Source organism: Phodopus roborovskii, unplaced genomic scaffold (genome assembly GCF_943737965.1).
Source record: "Phodopus roborovskii unplaced genomic scaffold, PHOROB, whole genome shotgun sequence".
NCBI classification, from domain to species: Eukaryota; Metazoa; Chordata; class Mammalia; order Rodentia; family Cricetidae; genus Phodopus; species Phodopus roborovskii.
This window is the reverse complement of record NW_026126693.1, coordinates 4,607,097-4,623,669: the sequence shown is the minus strand read 5'-3', so window position 1 is coordinate 4,623,669 and position 16,573 is coordinate 4,607,097. Positions and strand designations below refer to the sequence as shown.

At 42.6% G+C, this 16,573-nt stretch overlaps 2 protein-coding genes across 3 annotated transcripts in view; one reads left to right on the top strand and one right to left on the bottom strand.

Moving 5' to 3' along the window:
• Lhfpl3 (LHFPL tetraspan subfamily member 3) overlaps positions 1-9,621 on the bottom strand; it is a 488,475-nt gene extending 478,854 nt beyond the window's left edge. For both annotated transcript variants that reach the window (XM_051174831.1, XM_051174832.1), the window contains exon 1: positions 9,035-9,621. In XM_051174831.1, the coding sequence (XP_051030788.1) occupies positions 9,035-9,464 (430 nt within the window). In that variant the 5' untranslated portion in view covers positions 9,465-9,621. The remainder of the gene's footprint in view (positions 1-9,034) is intronic.
• LOC127214401 (heat shock cognate 71 kDa protein-like) lies at positions 1,407-3,497 on the top strand. Its single transcript, XM_051174830.1, is given in 4 exon segments — positions 1,407-1,746; positions 1,749-2,110; positions 2,113-2,656; positions 2,659-3,497. Coding segments are annotated over 4 exon segments (1,923 nt in total). The 5' UTR covers positions 1,407-1,466; the 3' UTR covers positions 3,396-3,497.
• Positions 9,622-16,573: the final 6,952 nt, after the last annotated feature.

Sequence of the window (16,573 nt, the reverse complement as noted above, 5' to 3'; positions counted from 1 at the left end):
TAAAGTTTTCTTTCTTTCTGTCTGTCTTTTTTTTTCTTTTTAATTTAAATTAGAAACAAGCTTTCTTTACATGTCCATCCCAGTTCCCTCTCCCTCCCCTACTCCACTCCCTGCCCCAAACTCCATCCCATCCCTTTTCTGCTCCCCAGGGAGGGTGAGGTCTTTCATGGGGCATCTTCAAAGTCTGTCATGTCATTTGTAGCAGGGCCTAGGCCCTCCCCCATGTGTCTAGGTTGAGAAAGTATCCCTCTATGTGAAATGAACTCCCAAAGTTCATCCATATACTAGGGATAAATACTGATCCAATACCAGAGGTCCCATAAACTGTCCAGGCCCCCTAACTGACACCCATGTTCAGGGGATCTGGGTCAGTCCTATGCTGGTTTTCCAGCTATCAGGTCAGCTGTTTCTGTGGGTTTCTCCAGCCTGGTCATCACTCTTTGCTCATCACTCTTCCCTCTCTGCAACTGGATTCCAGGAGTTCTGTTCAATGTTTAGTTGTGGGTGTCTGCTTCTGCTTCTATCAAACTACTGGATGAGGCTCTAGGACGGCATATAAGGTAGAAATCAATCTCATTATCGGGGAAGGGCATTTAAGGTAACCTCTGCAATATTGCTTAGACTGTTAGTTGGACTTATCCTTGTAGATCTCTGGACATTTTCATAGTACTAGATTTCTCTTTAAACCTATAATGGCTCCTTCTATTATGATATATCTTTCTTGTTCTCCTCTATTCTTTCCCTAACTCAATCTTCCTGTTCCCTCACATCCTCCTTTCCCCCTCCTCTTCTCCTGTCTCTCTCTCCTAAGTCTCTCTCCCCTCCTCCCATGCTCCCAATTTGCTCAGGAGATCTTATCCTGTTCACCTTCTCTGGGGGACCATGTATGCCTCTTTGACAGTCCTCCTAGTTTCCTAGTTTCTCTGGTGGCGTGGATTGTAGGCTCATGATCCTTTGCTTCATGTCGAAAATCCATATTTGAGTGAGTACATACCACATTTGTCATTTTGAAGCACAAGGTTTTCAAGTTGTTGATACATGCATCCCAAAATAGACAGGTGAGTAATACAATTTTTCAGCTCCAATAAATTAAATATTTTTTCTAGTTCCTTGTTCAGTACCATCAAAGAGTTCTTCTCCTCCTTTTCCTTCTCCCTCCTCCTCCTCTTCCTTTTGATTTTTGTTTTATTTGCTTTGGGTTTTTTTTTGTTTGTTTTTGGTATTGTGTTTTGTTCTAAGACAGGGTCTCTCTTCACAGATCTGGCTGTCCTGGAACTGACAGGGATTCATTTGCCTCTGACTGGAGTGCTGGGATTAAAGGCATACATCACTGCACCTGGCTGGTTAAAAATTCTTAATATTATATTGCTACAAAACAGTCTACAGGGTCTCATTGAATGCGGAGGCAGATTGCGGCATTCGTGCGCTCTTGTTGCCAGCACAGCTGGGCCTACCAGCAAGCAACCATGTCTAAGGGACCTGCAGTTGGTATTGATCTTGGCACCACCTACTCATGCATGGGTGTCTTCCAGCACGGAAAGGTGGAGATAATTGCCAATGACCAGGGTAACAGAACCATGCCAAGCTATGTTGCTTTTACCGACACAGAACGATTAATTGGGGATGCTGCAAAGAATCAGGTTGCAATGAACCGCACGAATACAGTTTTCGATGCCAAACATCTAATCGGGCATAGGTTTGATGATGCTGTTGTTCAGTCTGATATGAAGCACTGGCCCTTCGTGGTGGCAGACCCAAGGTCCAAGTAGAGTGCAAAGGAGAGGCAAAAAGTTTCTACCCAGAGGAGGTGTCCTCTATGGTTCTGACTAAAATGAAGGAAATTGCAGAAGCCTATCTCGGCAAGACTGTTACTAATGCTGTGGTCACAGTGCCAGCCTACTTCAACGATTCACAGCGACAGGCAACAAAATATGCGGGAACCATTGCTGGTCTCAATGTGCTTCGAATTATCAATGAACCAACTGCTGCTGCTATTGCTTATGGGCTAGATAAGAAGGTTGGCACTGAAAGGAATGTTCTGATTTTTTATTTGGGAGGTGGTACTTTTGATGTGTTAATCCTCACTATTGAGGATGGAATTTTTGAAGTCAAAAATCAACAGCTGGAGACACCCACTTGGGTGGAGAAGACTTTGATAACAGAATGGTCAACCATTTCATTGCTGAGTTTAAGAGAAAGCACAAGAAGGACATCAGTGAGAACAAGAGAGCTGTCAGGCGTCTGCGTACTGCCTGTGAACGGGCAAAGCGCACCCTCTCCTCAAGCACTCAGGCCAGTATTGAGACTGATTCTCTCTATGAGGGAATCGATTTCTATACCTCCATTACCCGTGCTCGATTTGAAGTATTAAATGCTGACCTGTTCAGAGGCACCCTGGACCCTGTAGAAAAGGCCCTTCAAGATGCTAAGCTAGATAAGTCACAGATCCATGACATTGTCCTGGTTGGTGGTTCTACCAGAATTCCCAAGATTCACAAGCTCCTGCAAGACTTCTTCAATGGAAAAGAACTGAATAAGAGCATTAACCCCAATGAAGCTGTTGCTTATGGTGCAGCTGTCCAGGCAGCCATTCTGTCTGGAGACAAGTCTGAGAATGTTCATGATTTGCTGCTCTTGGATGTCACGCCTCTTTCCCTTGTATTGAGACTGCTGGTGGAGTCATGACTGTCCTCATCAAGAGTAATACCACCATTCCTACCAAGCAGACACAGACTTTCACTACCTACTCTGACAATCAACCCGGTGTGCTCATTCAGGTCTATGAAGGTGAAAGGGCCATGACCAAGGATAACAACCTGCTTGGGAAGTTTGAACTTAAAGGCATCCCTCCAGCACCTCGTGGTGTTCCTCAGATTGAAGTCACTTTTGACAATGATGCCAATGGTATCCTCAGTGTCTCTGCTGTAGATAAGAGCACAGGCAAGGAGAACAAGATCACCATCACCAATGACAAGGGCCACTTGAGCAAGGAAGATATTGAACGCATGGTCCAGGAAGCTGAGAAGTACAAAGCAGAAGATGAGAAGCAGAGAGATAAGGTTTCCTCCAAGAATTCACTGGAGTCCTATACTTTCAACATGAAAGCAACAGTTGAAGATGAGAAACTTCAAGGAAAGATCAATAATGAGGACAAACAGAAGATTCTAGATAAGTGTAATGAAATCATCAGTTGGCTGGATAAGAATCAGACTGCAGAGAAGGAAGAATTTGAACACCAGCAGAAAGAACTGGAGAAAGTCTGCAACCCCATCATTACCAAGCTGTACCAGAGTGCTGGTGGCATGCCTCGAGGAATGCCTGGGGGCTTCCCTGGTGGTGGAGCTCCTCCATCTGGTGGTGCTTCTTCAGGGCCTACCATCGAAAAGGTGGATTAAGTCAGTCCAAGTAGAAGTGTAACATTGTTCCACAGGGAAACATTTGAAGGACCCAAATTTAGCAAAGTTTCCTGGCAGTTTTTAAATTTAAACTGCTACAATTACTGGGCATGTTCAAAATACTTTGAACATGGAACATGTGCAGTTAAAATAAAAAATATTGCACTTTATAAGCACTGTATCCTAAATGGAAAATGCAGTGTCAAAATGAGGTAGAAAATGGAATGTCTAATAAAACTATTTAAATTGGCACCAAAAAAAAAAAAAAAACCAGTCTACATTCACCATCTGAATGTATCATTTCATTTTAGGACTTGATACTCTATGTGACTTATTTAAAAAAAAAAAATGGTTGGACAGAATCCACTATCTACATGTGGCACCCAACTTTCAGCAACTATATCCAATAAATCCTAAGAGAGCTTGAGAAGGGATTCTAAACACACACACACACACACACACACACACAAAAAAAAAAAAAAAAAAAAACAAAACAAACAAAAAAAAAAAACAGAGGCAAGCAAAGCTTCTCAAGTAGCAATATTTTCTTGGGTGGGCTCTGTTTGCTAAAGACAAGCAGAGGCTGGAGATTCCTTTAACAGAGACTTTCTGACCCAGCCTTAAGGCAAAAACTGCAAGACTCTTTTAAGAGACCCTGCTACCAAATAATTAAATGGTGTTTACTACCAGCCATTGGCATGCATCTCTGTAGTGACTTGAACATAGAAACTGCAGAGTTGTGACAACAAACATGGCTCCCAGAAATAGTTAGGTCATGAAGCTAGACTCTCGGAAAGCCAAGGAAAAGGGTGGGGCCAGCCACCTCTTTAATTTTAGCCATGCTGTTTAGCAAATTAAAGACTCTTGATAGATATGTAGTAAAGATTGATTCAGAGTAGGAAAGAAAATATCTAAATGGTTTACAGTGTGTTTAAAAATATGCATAGGCTTGGGAAAGAAAAGAAAAAAAGGATAGAGAAATTCCTTTAAAAAAGAAATAGAAAACAAAAGAAAGAAAGAGAGTGGCTGGGTGTGGCTGGGAGCTGAAAACACTCGGGAGGCAGAGGCAGGAGAATCTCTGTGATTTCAAGGCCAGCCTGGTCTACCAGTGGGTTCCAGGATAGCCTAAGGTACACAGAGAAACCCTGTCTCAAAAATAAAAAATTAAAAAATAAAAATAAAAGAAATAGAGTACTAAAATCAGGCCATATAAAGATGGAAAATACACAGAGAGTCTGGCTACTGTATGTTATTGTGTTGTCTTTGAACTGTTTGACTACGGAAGTAGGAGCAACAGCTGCTAAAAAGACATTAAACTATAAATGCTGCTGTATTAATCCAACCTATATATTTTGAATATGCCTTGACTTCACATTTAATTCTAAGAATATGTTACTTTGGAAACAGGTTCTGCTTTTTTATTTTCAGAGAAGATGAAAAGCTGTGAATTCCTTCCAGATTAATGTAGTTTGACCAAGCAAGACTCCCTGAAGCAATGGCAAGATTTGGCCAGGTTTCTGTGTTTTCTCATGATCCACATGGGATTGATAGCACCCCCAAACAGCTGGAAGCAGTTTGTTTATAAATGTTTCATTTAAATTTTGTTGGTTATAAATGTTAATGATCACATTCAATCTCTTTCTAAAGAAAAAAGAGAATATAATGTAGAAATGAATACTTTGCATTGGTATGGATTTTGGTTTGTTGATACAAATTTAAGGTTAATTTTGTTATATGTGTAGTTTTACGCTTGCTTACGTAGGATGTGAGGGCGATCTGACTGCAACATCTGTCATCACCTCATTGATTTGGCTGATCTGGCTGACTAGGCAGGTGTGCCCTTCCTCCCTCACTGCTCCATGTGTGTCCCTCCCAAAGCTGAGCACTTGGTCAAAGAAGACAACCTTTCCCAAATAAAGGAGGACTGGTCTTCAGTCAAGAGTGTACGAGTAGCTGCTAGAACCTCCAAACAAGGCTATGTATATTTTTACTCTTGCTTAGGTATTGTATTTAAATATTTCAAATGAATAAATATTCTTCAAACCTTTCAAAGACCCACAGAATATGGCATTTAAAATGGTTTATTAGGGTTTTTCATAACAATGACACACAACTGTTCCTGGCAACAACAACTACATCAGACAGGAAGATGGGCACCAAAGAAACTCATTATGGAGTTTGCTTTCAATATGGCAAGCCTAGCCATTTGGACAAGAAACTGCTCTTGCCTGGACTGTTTAACTGTATGCTGTATAAACTGGACATACATGAGGTATAGGAAAGTGACTAAACTAGATGGGGTTCCTTTTCATGGAAGAGTCTGCCAGACATTCTTCAGGACACACAGAAAAATGACTGACAAACTGCCAATACTGGTGGCAGTTTGAAATTTTCTGCTTTATTGAGAAGTCTGTCAGACACTCTAGGCCTATGGGCTAAAGATGAATGAATGCCTCCAGCACTACACAGAAACTTTGGGTAACTGTCCAGACAACAAGCTATCTGTCATTTCTAGAGTTCATATATTATCTTTCTGAATTAAAGACAAGTATGGTTATCGTTTTCCTTAGATATGATAAAAGATAAGTTACATATGAAACTTTAGACTCACAAAGATAGGATAAATGACAGAATATCTTCTTTAAATTTTGCCAAATGTTAATGGACTAAATATTGTGAACTATAGTCCTTGCTAGATAACTGTTTTGTTATATATAATACTATGTTATAGTTAAAATAACCTCCCGTTTTTATTTAGACAGAAAAGAGGAGATGATAGGGGATGTCCTTCTGTATTTTGTGAATATATGTTTCTCTTACTGGTTAATAAATAAATGCTGATTGGCCAGTAGCCAGGCAGGAAGTATAGGTGGGGCTACCAGACTAGGAGAATTCTAGAAAGAAGAGACTCAGAGAGAATCTTAAAAGAAATGCCATGTAGCTGCCAAAGGAGTAACATGCAGGAGCATTACGGGTAAGCCACAACCTTAATAATTAAGAGAGAGCTAGCCAACAAGAAGACTTAGCCATCGGCCAAACAGTTTATAATTAATATTAGTTTCTGTGTGTTTATTTGGGACTGAAGGGTGGCAGGACCAGGATGGACAGAAACAATCCATCTACAACTATCATATTAAAATGATTAGATAACCACATATACACGTTAGTTATTTAGCTTTAAATAGTATCCAATAATATCCAATTAAAGAGTATCCAAGAGTATCTCACCTTTCATATTTAGAAATTGTCCTTTAAGATTATTCTGGGTAGTTAAACTATGAACACAAAGAGTTTATAAACATTGAAGAGCAGTAAAGAGAAGACATGCAAAGTTCAGCGCTTGCAGAGAATGTTTACATTTAATACTATGTCACAGTTCTTACAACCCCAAGTTAAGAACAAAATCCCATATTAAATATAGCATTCTTCACAAATATCTTCTAAATTTCATTCTTTTAAAACTTGTAGGTATAACTGACATAATTCTTGTCATAATCCATCATTTTATTAATATTAACAAATTAAACTAGAAGTAAAATGACAGATTTCAAAGGTTTTTTTTTTAAACGTAGCCTGTAAGGTTCTTTCCTGATGAAGAAAATGCCCTCATATGTACTTCAGTACAAAGACTATCAACGGAAACAAAAATAGTACAATTTTTTCAAGTGTCTGTATACATGACACCATGTTTCACTGTTCCACTCACTTCGAAAATGGTCATTTTATCCAAAAGATCATTTAGAATATAAGACCTCATCAAAACAAGTGCTACAAACTATTATCATACCTTTGAAAAATAATCCAATTTGAATTACTAGTCTAAATGGGTCATTAACTCAGAGAATTAAAATTATCAGTGTAGGGTCAAGTCTTTTCCTAAAACATGTACATCCTGTTTGCCCTGTTGTCTTCAAAGTCAAACCAGAGGAAAGTATGAACAGGCAGAATATAGGAGTTTGCCAAGAGTCTGTTATTCTGCTCCTGAAACACTTATAAAATTAACAAAGCAAAATGACACAGTGCAAGAAAGAAATTTATTCAGGTAGGGAGGGTAGAGTGGTAGAAGGCAAGTAAACTCGTTTGCGTGCAGGAGGATGACAGCATGCTCATTCCTTGCTTTGCACATACCATATTTTCACAATAAACACAAATCAAAGTCAGCAAGACAAACCTAAAACTGGCACTCCTATGCATGTTATGCTCACATAAGCTTCACTTCCTTCATGAAACTAACAAGATGATGAACCTTTCCAGACACAGACACCAGCACTGGGAAGACTGAGGCAAGAGTACCAGGAGTTGACACCAGCTTCTGCTACACAGGGTCCCAGTCTCACAAAACAGGAACCTCAGCAACCCAGCACCTTTAGGTATTTACCCATCTTACACATTCTCGTAACTCAATGATTAAATCCTTCCTCTCCAAGAAAACTTCAAAAGTAGAATAAACAGTATCTTAAAACTAAGTTATCTAAATAATGATAATAATAAACATAAATGCAGATGTGTAATGCCAGAGACATTTAAGATCCCTCCAATCCAAAGGACTTCAACAATGTTTATGAACTCGAGGACCCTTGATTTCGGAAGAGAATGAAGGCAAGTTGGCAGAAAGGGTGGCTTTAGAAGTACAGTAGCAGCCAGTCTGGTTTCAACACTCTTCAAAGCCACCAGGAAACTCACTCCAACATTCTTGATTGAAATCAACGTTAATGTTGGTGGGGGTAGGGGGTACTTTCATATTCCTCAGCTGGCAACAATCGACTGACCTTGTACTGATAGGAGTGATATCCATGCCACTCTAAAGAGGCTAAGGAGACCAGCTTTCCCTTTGGCCACTTTCTTAACAACACTTCCCCAAAATGAGATCTTGAGAAATCCCTACTCCCTCAAGACCTCCTTATCTGTTTGGAGACCAAAAGAAAGACCTTGGCTGACAAGGTGATTCTGGAGGTGTGGTTTTGGAGACTGCTAAGGAAGACTCTAAGTTCATTTTATTTATTTATTTATTTTTAAGAGAAAAACGGGGTGAGATAAGCAAAATTAGGATTTACTCATTTGCCCAAGACAAACTTACACGCCCCCTTCACACACACCCTGAAAGCAAAGCAGAAATAATCCCAGGGAAGGGCTGAACAGGCAGGATTGATCCCTCTACTACATCAGCTCTAAATCCGTTTTTCACCTGCTTGTACCAATCTTCCTTAGTCCCTCAGCGCACGCGCGCGCGCGCGCACACACACACACACACACACACACACACAGAGAGAGAGAGAGAGAGAGAGAGAGAGAGAGAGAGAGAGAGAGAGAGAGAGAGCATCTCCAAGCCTCCACTTCTCGGCCCCCCTACCCCATCTTTAGTTCTGAGCGACTCTGCCCAACAACCGCTCAGTCTCCAGGGCGTCACTCTGGGTAGCGTCCCTAGCGCTCAGGAGGTTCGGGAAAAGCCTGGAGACCTGGCGCCAACGCCACAGATGAGGAACCCGGGGGTTCCTCCATCCACACCCCTCAGCCTGAGAAAGGATTAAGTTGTCCCGGACAGGACTGCAGAGCTCAGGGAGCGGTCCCTCCCACTCAAGCCCCTCCCGAGGTCGGACACCCAGGGGTCCCCGCCTCCACGGAGGTGAGCGCGCACTCACCAGAGGTGAGCTGCATCCAGGCACAGATCTTGTACACGGTGGCTGTGTTGCAGAAGAAGAAGAGGGTAAAGCAAAGGATGCAGGCGATGATGAGCATCATGGAGAGGCCAATGAAGAACGAGGCGGCTTTGAAGGCGCCTGAAGGCAGCGTGGAGAAGTCCGTGAAGCTGCCCCTGCAGGTCAGCTCCCGGGAGAAGCCGTTGCCGATGCAGTAGTGGAAGAGCCCGAAATAACCGGCTTGCGGGGTGTCCACACCGTCGCCGATCCAGTAGGGCTGAATGAAGCACACTACGTTAACGATGGCAAAGCAGATGGTGAAGATGGCCCAAAGCACGCCGATAGCTCGCGAGTTCCGCACATAGTTGGTGTGGTACAGCTTAGCAGCCTCCTGAGCCGGGAGCATCTCGGCGGCAGCAGCAGCTCCAGGCATTCTCTCCCTCCTCCTCCGCCTCCTGGCCCTCCACCTCCCCCCGCCTCTCGGGGATCAGGAGACACACTAGCCGCGCGTGCCTTGCAACTCCCCTGCCTCCGCCTCAGCCCAGCAGCAGCAGTTCTAGAGTCTGCATCCTCGCTCCCGGAAGAAGGGCGGGGGGGGGGAGCGTGGAACACCCCTCTGGCTTGCCTGGCACAGCCTCCACACGCACACTCTCCGCCTTCTCTATCTTCCTCCTGGCCCCGGCTCGGTCCTGCTCCGCACCCTCCACCCCTCTGCCCGATGCTGCAGCTGCTGCAGCTGCTGCAGCTGAAGCTGGCGAGTCCTCATGACCCCCCCCCCATTCTCTTTCCTGTCCCTGACCCTCTTTCCTGCGGGAGCTGCTGGTGCCCCGAGGCGCAAAGGACGGTGGCTACCCTGAGATGCTCCTTGAGTGTCAGATAGAACTGGCTATGGAGTTGGGGGAATCTAGGAGGGTGCCCACAGGAATCCTAGAGGCACTCCCTGGATCCTGGCAGGTGTGCTGCCAGCCACAAGGCTGACCCTAGGAGCTTTTCATCACCACACAGGAACATGCTTTGACCTCTGCATCTTTGTAGCAAAGAAAGAGGCAGCATGGCAGGTGCAGGCGAGAAAGGGGAGAAGATATGGTGCCCCAGAGAGGTTTCCCTATCAAAACCATACAATTTGCCCTGGCTAACTCTTAGGGTTCCCCCTGGCTCACAGATGGAGACAGAAGTTAGGTAGAAACCTGTCCAGTAATAATGTAGTAGTCAAGCCTGGGGGCTGATCTATTTCTAAGGAGCTTGTTTCTCTTCCCACTTTCCAACTATTCAACCAAATGAGCAATGGCCAACTGAAGCCCCATGCTTCACTGTTCTCTCCCACAGAACTTGCAATGGATGAAGCCTGCATGCACAAAAATGATTGTCAAAGAATTTTAGAGTTTGTTTGAAAACATCCGAATGTGTGGCAGGTGTTCCATTTATTACACAAATATTCATTGGCAGCTAGTGTGTGCTAATGATACAGAGGATGGCAGTGGGTAAGTGTCTTAAAGATGGTAGTATTCCCACCTCCCCCACAACCCAAGGCTCCAGTCAACTTCCCTGAATCATCAACAAATAAAGCCTTGCATAGATGGTATGTACATTTTGCTGTTTCCTTGTTCTATTTACTTTCTCCAGCATTGTCATTGCTCTTTTATTTTTCAACAGTCCTAGTTATCAAAACAAATTTCTCTGTTGCCATTGCAAACAGTTTGGTTTCTTCCTTGAACCCAGAATGCTCAATAGCAGGAATATCTTTTGGCACAAATCATTTTAAACCCTACAATTGCTGAATTCTTTGAGCAAATGGAAAGAAGAATGCCCCACAGACTTTCATCCTGAAGTCTGTGCTGCATAAATGACCCTTCACTGAAAACAGGTCCAAAGCCGAGGTCATAGAGACTAGTTAATGCTCTTCCTCAGATACCCTGAAGATTTGTAATCATGTGCTGGCAGGAAAGGGATGGGGCTTGGGATAAAGAACACACAAAATAATGGAAAGGCTTCAGCTGCAGTTGTGAAAGATCCGAAAGTGTGAGTGTGGGAATTTTACAGTGAGGTCTCCTATGGATATGTAGTAGAGCTATTACAGTTCAAGACCCATCAAATAGAGCTTTGAAAAGAGGGCGGCTTTGGACAGATCAGGGAACTGTTAGCTGGGGTTAGCCAGAATTTATCAGGTGTAGTGCAAACTTTCAAGAAGCCTTTAAAATATCAAAGCAATTTAGGAGAGAAGGTGACCTAAATTTGGAACACAACAATATAACACTTTATGTCTTTAAAAACGTAAGTGAAGAAGTTACATCTTTAGTGCATTGTAGTGACAGTCTGGTCAGAACTTCTGTTAGATCCCATTCTAAGCTCCCCTGTGCCTGGTGGTAAATCAGCATCTTAACTTGGGAGGAGGACAAGGAAATGAGAAGTAATGAGATTTGTAGGGCCAGCTGGCAAGCAGTGTGTCCTAGGGCAGAGACAGCTTCAAGGCAAGAATTGATGGTAATTCCTAGTGACTCTTCCAAGCCCTCAAATCCCCAAACCTGCTTATGTAAAGCAGTCTTTCTTTGAAATCACTGCCTTAAGGAAAACTTAGTGTTCCTGGGGCAAGGGTTGAGTTTGGAGATTGCTGAGAAGGGAAAGCTGAGAATCAAAGGGCCTAGTTATATATTGATGCTTAAATTGCCTTCACAGGACAAAGAAAAGACTGGAGAATGACTCAAAGGTTGTGAGTCAAGGAGCTTTTCTATTTGAGTACTGCCAAAAGAACCCTTGTTCTTATTCTGAGTTTGGAATTGCTCCTGGCTTTGTGCTCAGAACTCTTACATCAGAAAGCACACTCAAAGGTGTCCACTGTTGTCAAAAACCACTAAGAAGCATTCAGAACTGACAAGCTGTTAGAGAGCTTCTATGCCTTCCCTCAAGAATCCATCATTTCCAACCCTTCAGGTTAGGATCAGTAAGGTATGAACTGGACCATGCCAATAGAACTTCTATTTCCACAGTGTCTTGTACTATAGCAGACTTTCAGAGTGAAGTAGGGGTCTCCAGGACTCTAGGAACTAGGGATGAGCTAAAATGCTAAATTCTATTGTAGACTATACATATCATCAGTGCATGTGTCCTCTACCACTCTTCAAACCCCCTTGCCACTGCATTCCAATCTGTCCTTTGCCACCAGGAATTCCACAGTTAAGATTGATCCCATCCTTCATGTAAAATTTTTGACTTACATCACGTAGGTCAGTGGCACTCAACCTGTGATCCCTTAATACAGGTCCTCATGTTATGGTGACCCCAACCATGAAATTATTTTGTTTCCACTTCATAACTGCGATTTTGCTATTGTTATAAATCATAATGTAAATATCAGATATCCTACATAACATTTGCCCCCAAGCGGTTGCAACCAGTAGGCCGAGAAACAGTGATATAGATAGGTTTCAAGAGTTTGAACAGCTAAACATATACGAGACTCTGCAATCAGCCTATGTGACCAAGGACAGCTGTTTTGGGAGGAAGAAATAACAAAACTAGTCTGATTCCTGCTACAAAGTTGCTATTGATAGAAAGGTATTTTGAAACTATAACATGATTCATAAGTGCTAAATAACTAGTAGAAGTCTGTAGTTGACAGTTTAAGAAACACTGGATGCTGGAATCTCAAATCTCACTGTTAAAAATGCTTTTTTCTTACTGCCACAAAGGTTCAGTAGTGAAACTCAGTCTTCACACACTGGGACTACAAAAGATAAGAAAATGAACAATAGTTAGGTTGTGTTACCCTCCTGAGGTCCTAAGTGAGATAAAGAACTAATGCTTTGTCAAATTAATCTGACGCAAGCACAGGAAAATGCAACCTTGGGACTTAGACCTAGATCTTTTCCTTGCCCCTGGAAGCCCAGGCTCTTGGAGGTTACTTCTCCATGTCTCTTCTCTGGAATTTGGTGACGAAAAAAAAGGACACAAAATACATTCTAAGATTCCTTACTATTGTAAAATTCTATTTTACAAAGACTACAGTGACTTCTTTAGAAAATTTAAATGAGAGAAAGAATACAGCATTTGGAAAAATCTAAAGAAGACTTATCAGATCATGACAAAGTAAACATTTTATTCAAAATTGAAAGTCCTTTCTGAAATTGCATAGATGTAATTTTGCAAGCAAAGAGTGCTTAGAATTTCCAGATGAGTAATTGCTTATGAGCAAGGTAATAGAGAAAGAATTTCTAAATTCTGTTGCTTAATTGATTTTTAGAGTTATGTCCAAAGTCACTATTAGACCACACTGCATAATACAGAGATTCTAATGGTTAAGCTCTTCTCACTCCTGAAGGATTCCCTTCTCTCTCCTGAGCCATTTAGTTTTCTTTGGGATTGTAGAAGCCAGGAACTGCCACTTAATTAATCAATCTCTGGGCTAGCAGAGGCAATCAGATGGCCTCAGGTTTTAGCACTTTCTGAAAAATCAAGATCAAATTGAAGACCAGGTGTACTGGCTGGTTTTCCTGTCTACTTGACGCCAGCTAGAGTCGTCAGAGAGGAAGGAGCTTCAGTTGGGGAAATGCTGACATGAGACCCAGCTGTAAGGAATTTCTCAATTAGTGATCAATGGAGAGGACCCAGACCACAGTGAGTGGCGCCATCCTTGGGTTGGTGGTTCTGGCTTCTATAAGGTGAGCTGAGCAAGCCAGGAGAAGCAAGCCAGTAAACAGCTCTCCATGACCTCTGCATCAGCCCCTGCCTCAGGGTCTCTGCCCTGAGTACCTGTTCTGATTTTCTTCAATGATAAACAGCAATGTGGAAGTGTAAGCTGAATAAACCTTCCCCCATCCCAACTTTTTTCCTCCTTTGGTCATGGCATTTCATTGCAGCAATAGAAACCTTGACTAAGACACCAAGTAAGACGGTGCAGATAGTGTCTTGATGAGCTGGCCCCAGAATCTATACGGTGGAAGAAGAAAGCAGATGTCTGCAAGTTGTCCTCCGACCTCCAGATATACACCTGCCAGGACATGAATGTGCCTGCCCCACTCAAAGAAACAAACAAAAACAAACCAAATGCACCAATGTAAAATTTCGATCATTTATTCTGAACTGGTCTCTTGGAGTTTTCCAGAAAAGCCACAGTTTATTGGAAATGCATACTTTTCAAGAGGGGTTCCCACTGGAAAGCTCGATTTGGTTTCTCTCTCTGAGCATCTCTATATACAAATCTTGTCTCTCTATTTGACCAGCATTTACGTCTCTGGAATATTAGGTTGAGATGTTTTTAAAAGAATCTCTTCAAATAACATACCCCCAAATTTTAAATCTTACAATCCCAACACCTTTCTAAATAGTAAGAAAACCTTTCCATAAGGTTTTGTCTCTTACAATAATCACACGCAAAAAAAAAAAAAAAAAAAAAAAAAAAAAAAAACTAATATTAGTAGTTCAGTACTGTGGGCATAAGGGCACATGTCAACAATGTCTTCCAGGTTTTTCTGCAGAAGCTTTTCAAACTCAGCAGTGTGTAACAAAAGCCATTTTCTTCTCATCTACACCACATGGCTGTTTCTAGTTGGTTGTGGTTGTCCCATGTACTGGGCCTGACAGTGGATTTGTTTTGTCTCTATCTGGTTCAAAGTAAAAGAGAAACTCCTAGTTGCTTCATGAAATTTAAGGAAAAGAACAGAGGTTGAAATGGCTCTGGCAAATTATAGGTCTACAAATAAAACTGTAGCCCAAACATGTTGTGAAGCATGGTATCGCTCATTGCATTGGCCAAAGCAGATCAAACAGAAGCCAGAAGTCAATGTGATAGAGACAGTCAGTTCTCACAGGAAGGAACTGAGGGAAAAACTAAGAGGTTTCATAAAATCCACTATATTAATTTTCAGTTCTGACAAAACTTTAGTATCAACTTACTTCCAAATATTCCCTAAAAGTATATTCATATGTGTGTTTTATTTAAATTCGGTGATTATTTTATTTCAAGTAACCACTAAATCCCATCTGAATGAGAAGAAAATTCACCTTAGTCGAGTTTACAATAAAAAATATTAACAAAGTGAAAAAAGGTCATGCTATATGATTAGGCCTGTTAAAAATAAATTTATTTTTCCTTTCATTGAAATTAGCTCCCCCTCCTCACCCATTAATGCCTGAGGCAGTGGGAGAGCTGGCCCCACTTGTGTGTTATACAAAGGTGTAAAGGTGTCCACAGGAGAGAAGTGAGTCTCCCACTCCTTCCCCTACCCCTTAATCCTCACAGCCTGCCACAGCCTAGGGAGCTGACTCTCCTCTTGATCATCTGTAAAACTCAAGAAAATGGGCCCTGGTCCTTGCCTAGGCAGCACAGTAGAGCTGACCCACTAGGTAGAGGCCAGATGAGATAGCCTTGAGAGTGTGAGAGTGGGATCGCTAGCCACACTCCTGCATCTGCCATGTGAGGGTGAGCAAGAGGTAAAGATGTCCTCCCTGCTTGATTCTGACACCTGTGGTGGACGAGGGAGCTGAATGGCCCCACCAGCTTCTGTACTTGAAAGGGGCCAGACAGCACATCTCACCTGGGTGGCACAGTAGACCTGACCATGTTGGCGAAGGTGTAGGTGAGCCAGCCCTGAAGTTGTGAGCATGAGGGAGCGATCCCCATGACTCATCAGTCTTATGTCAGTATGGGCAGAGGAAAGATTCCTCTCCCACTCCTCCTTCCACCCATCAAACTCTGAGGCAGGTGGGAGAGCTGGCCCTGAGGTCATAAGAGTGGGAGAGATTTCCCTGCCTCTCAGCAGCAGCAGCACTCAAGAGAGAGCCCCTGCACTTCATCCAAGCAACACAGTAGAGCTGGCTCTGAAGGTATAGGTGTGTGAGAACCGAACCTGAGAACATGAAAGCAGGAGAAATGGCCCTGTCTGCTGCTCTTCACTACAAGGGGTGAACTAGCCAGGGCAATGCTGGAAAACTCAACCAGGTGGGGAACATAGGAGAGAGCAAGCTGACTGACCAACCCTGCCTCTATCTGTCCAGGCCCAGAACCAGGGTTATGTGTTGGCCTATCCCAGCATGCATCCCATCTGTGATCAGCACGCGGGGGTGAGGGGCTGGAGAATGTTAGTCCTGGACCCAGAGCTGCAAGGTCTCCATGACACAAAGACAGAAGAAGAGTCCCAGTGACAACCCACCCTCAATGGAGTAGCAGAGACCAGAGGCCTCAAACCAGACCATTGATTCTCTGTGATGAACGCCTGCATGGAAAGATGTATGAACAGAGAGTGTTACTGTGTGACTCACTGTATCACACTGCAGTATCCATGATGAGATTCTCCCTTTCTTCTACCCCACCTTTTCTTCTCATAAGTTTTTATTTTGTTTTATTTTGGGGGTGATGGAGATCAGGATATATGATATGGAGACACATAGAATAAAGAAAGACACAAAGAATAAATAACAAGTTTAAAAAATTAGTTTTTCTCAATAATAGATTGTATTGATATATTATTTATGATTTATTAAAGCTTGCCTGATAATTCCAAAAGCAAAGTAAGCCACAGGCCATAGAAGCCAAGCACACACCTTTAA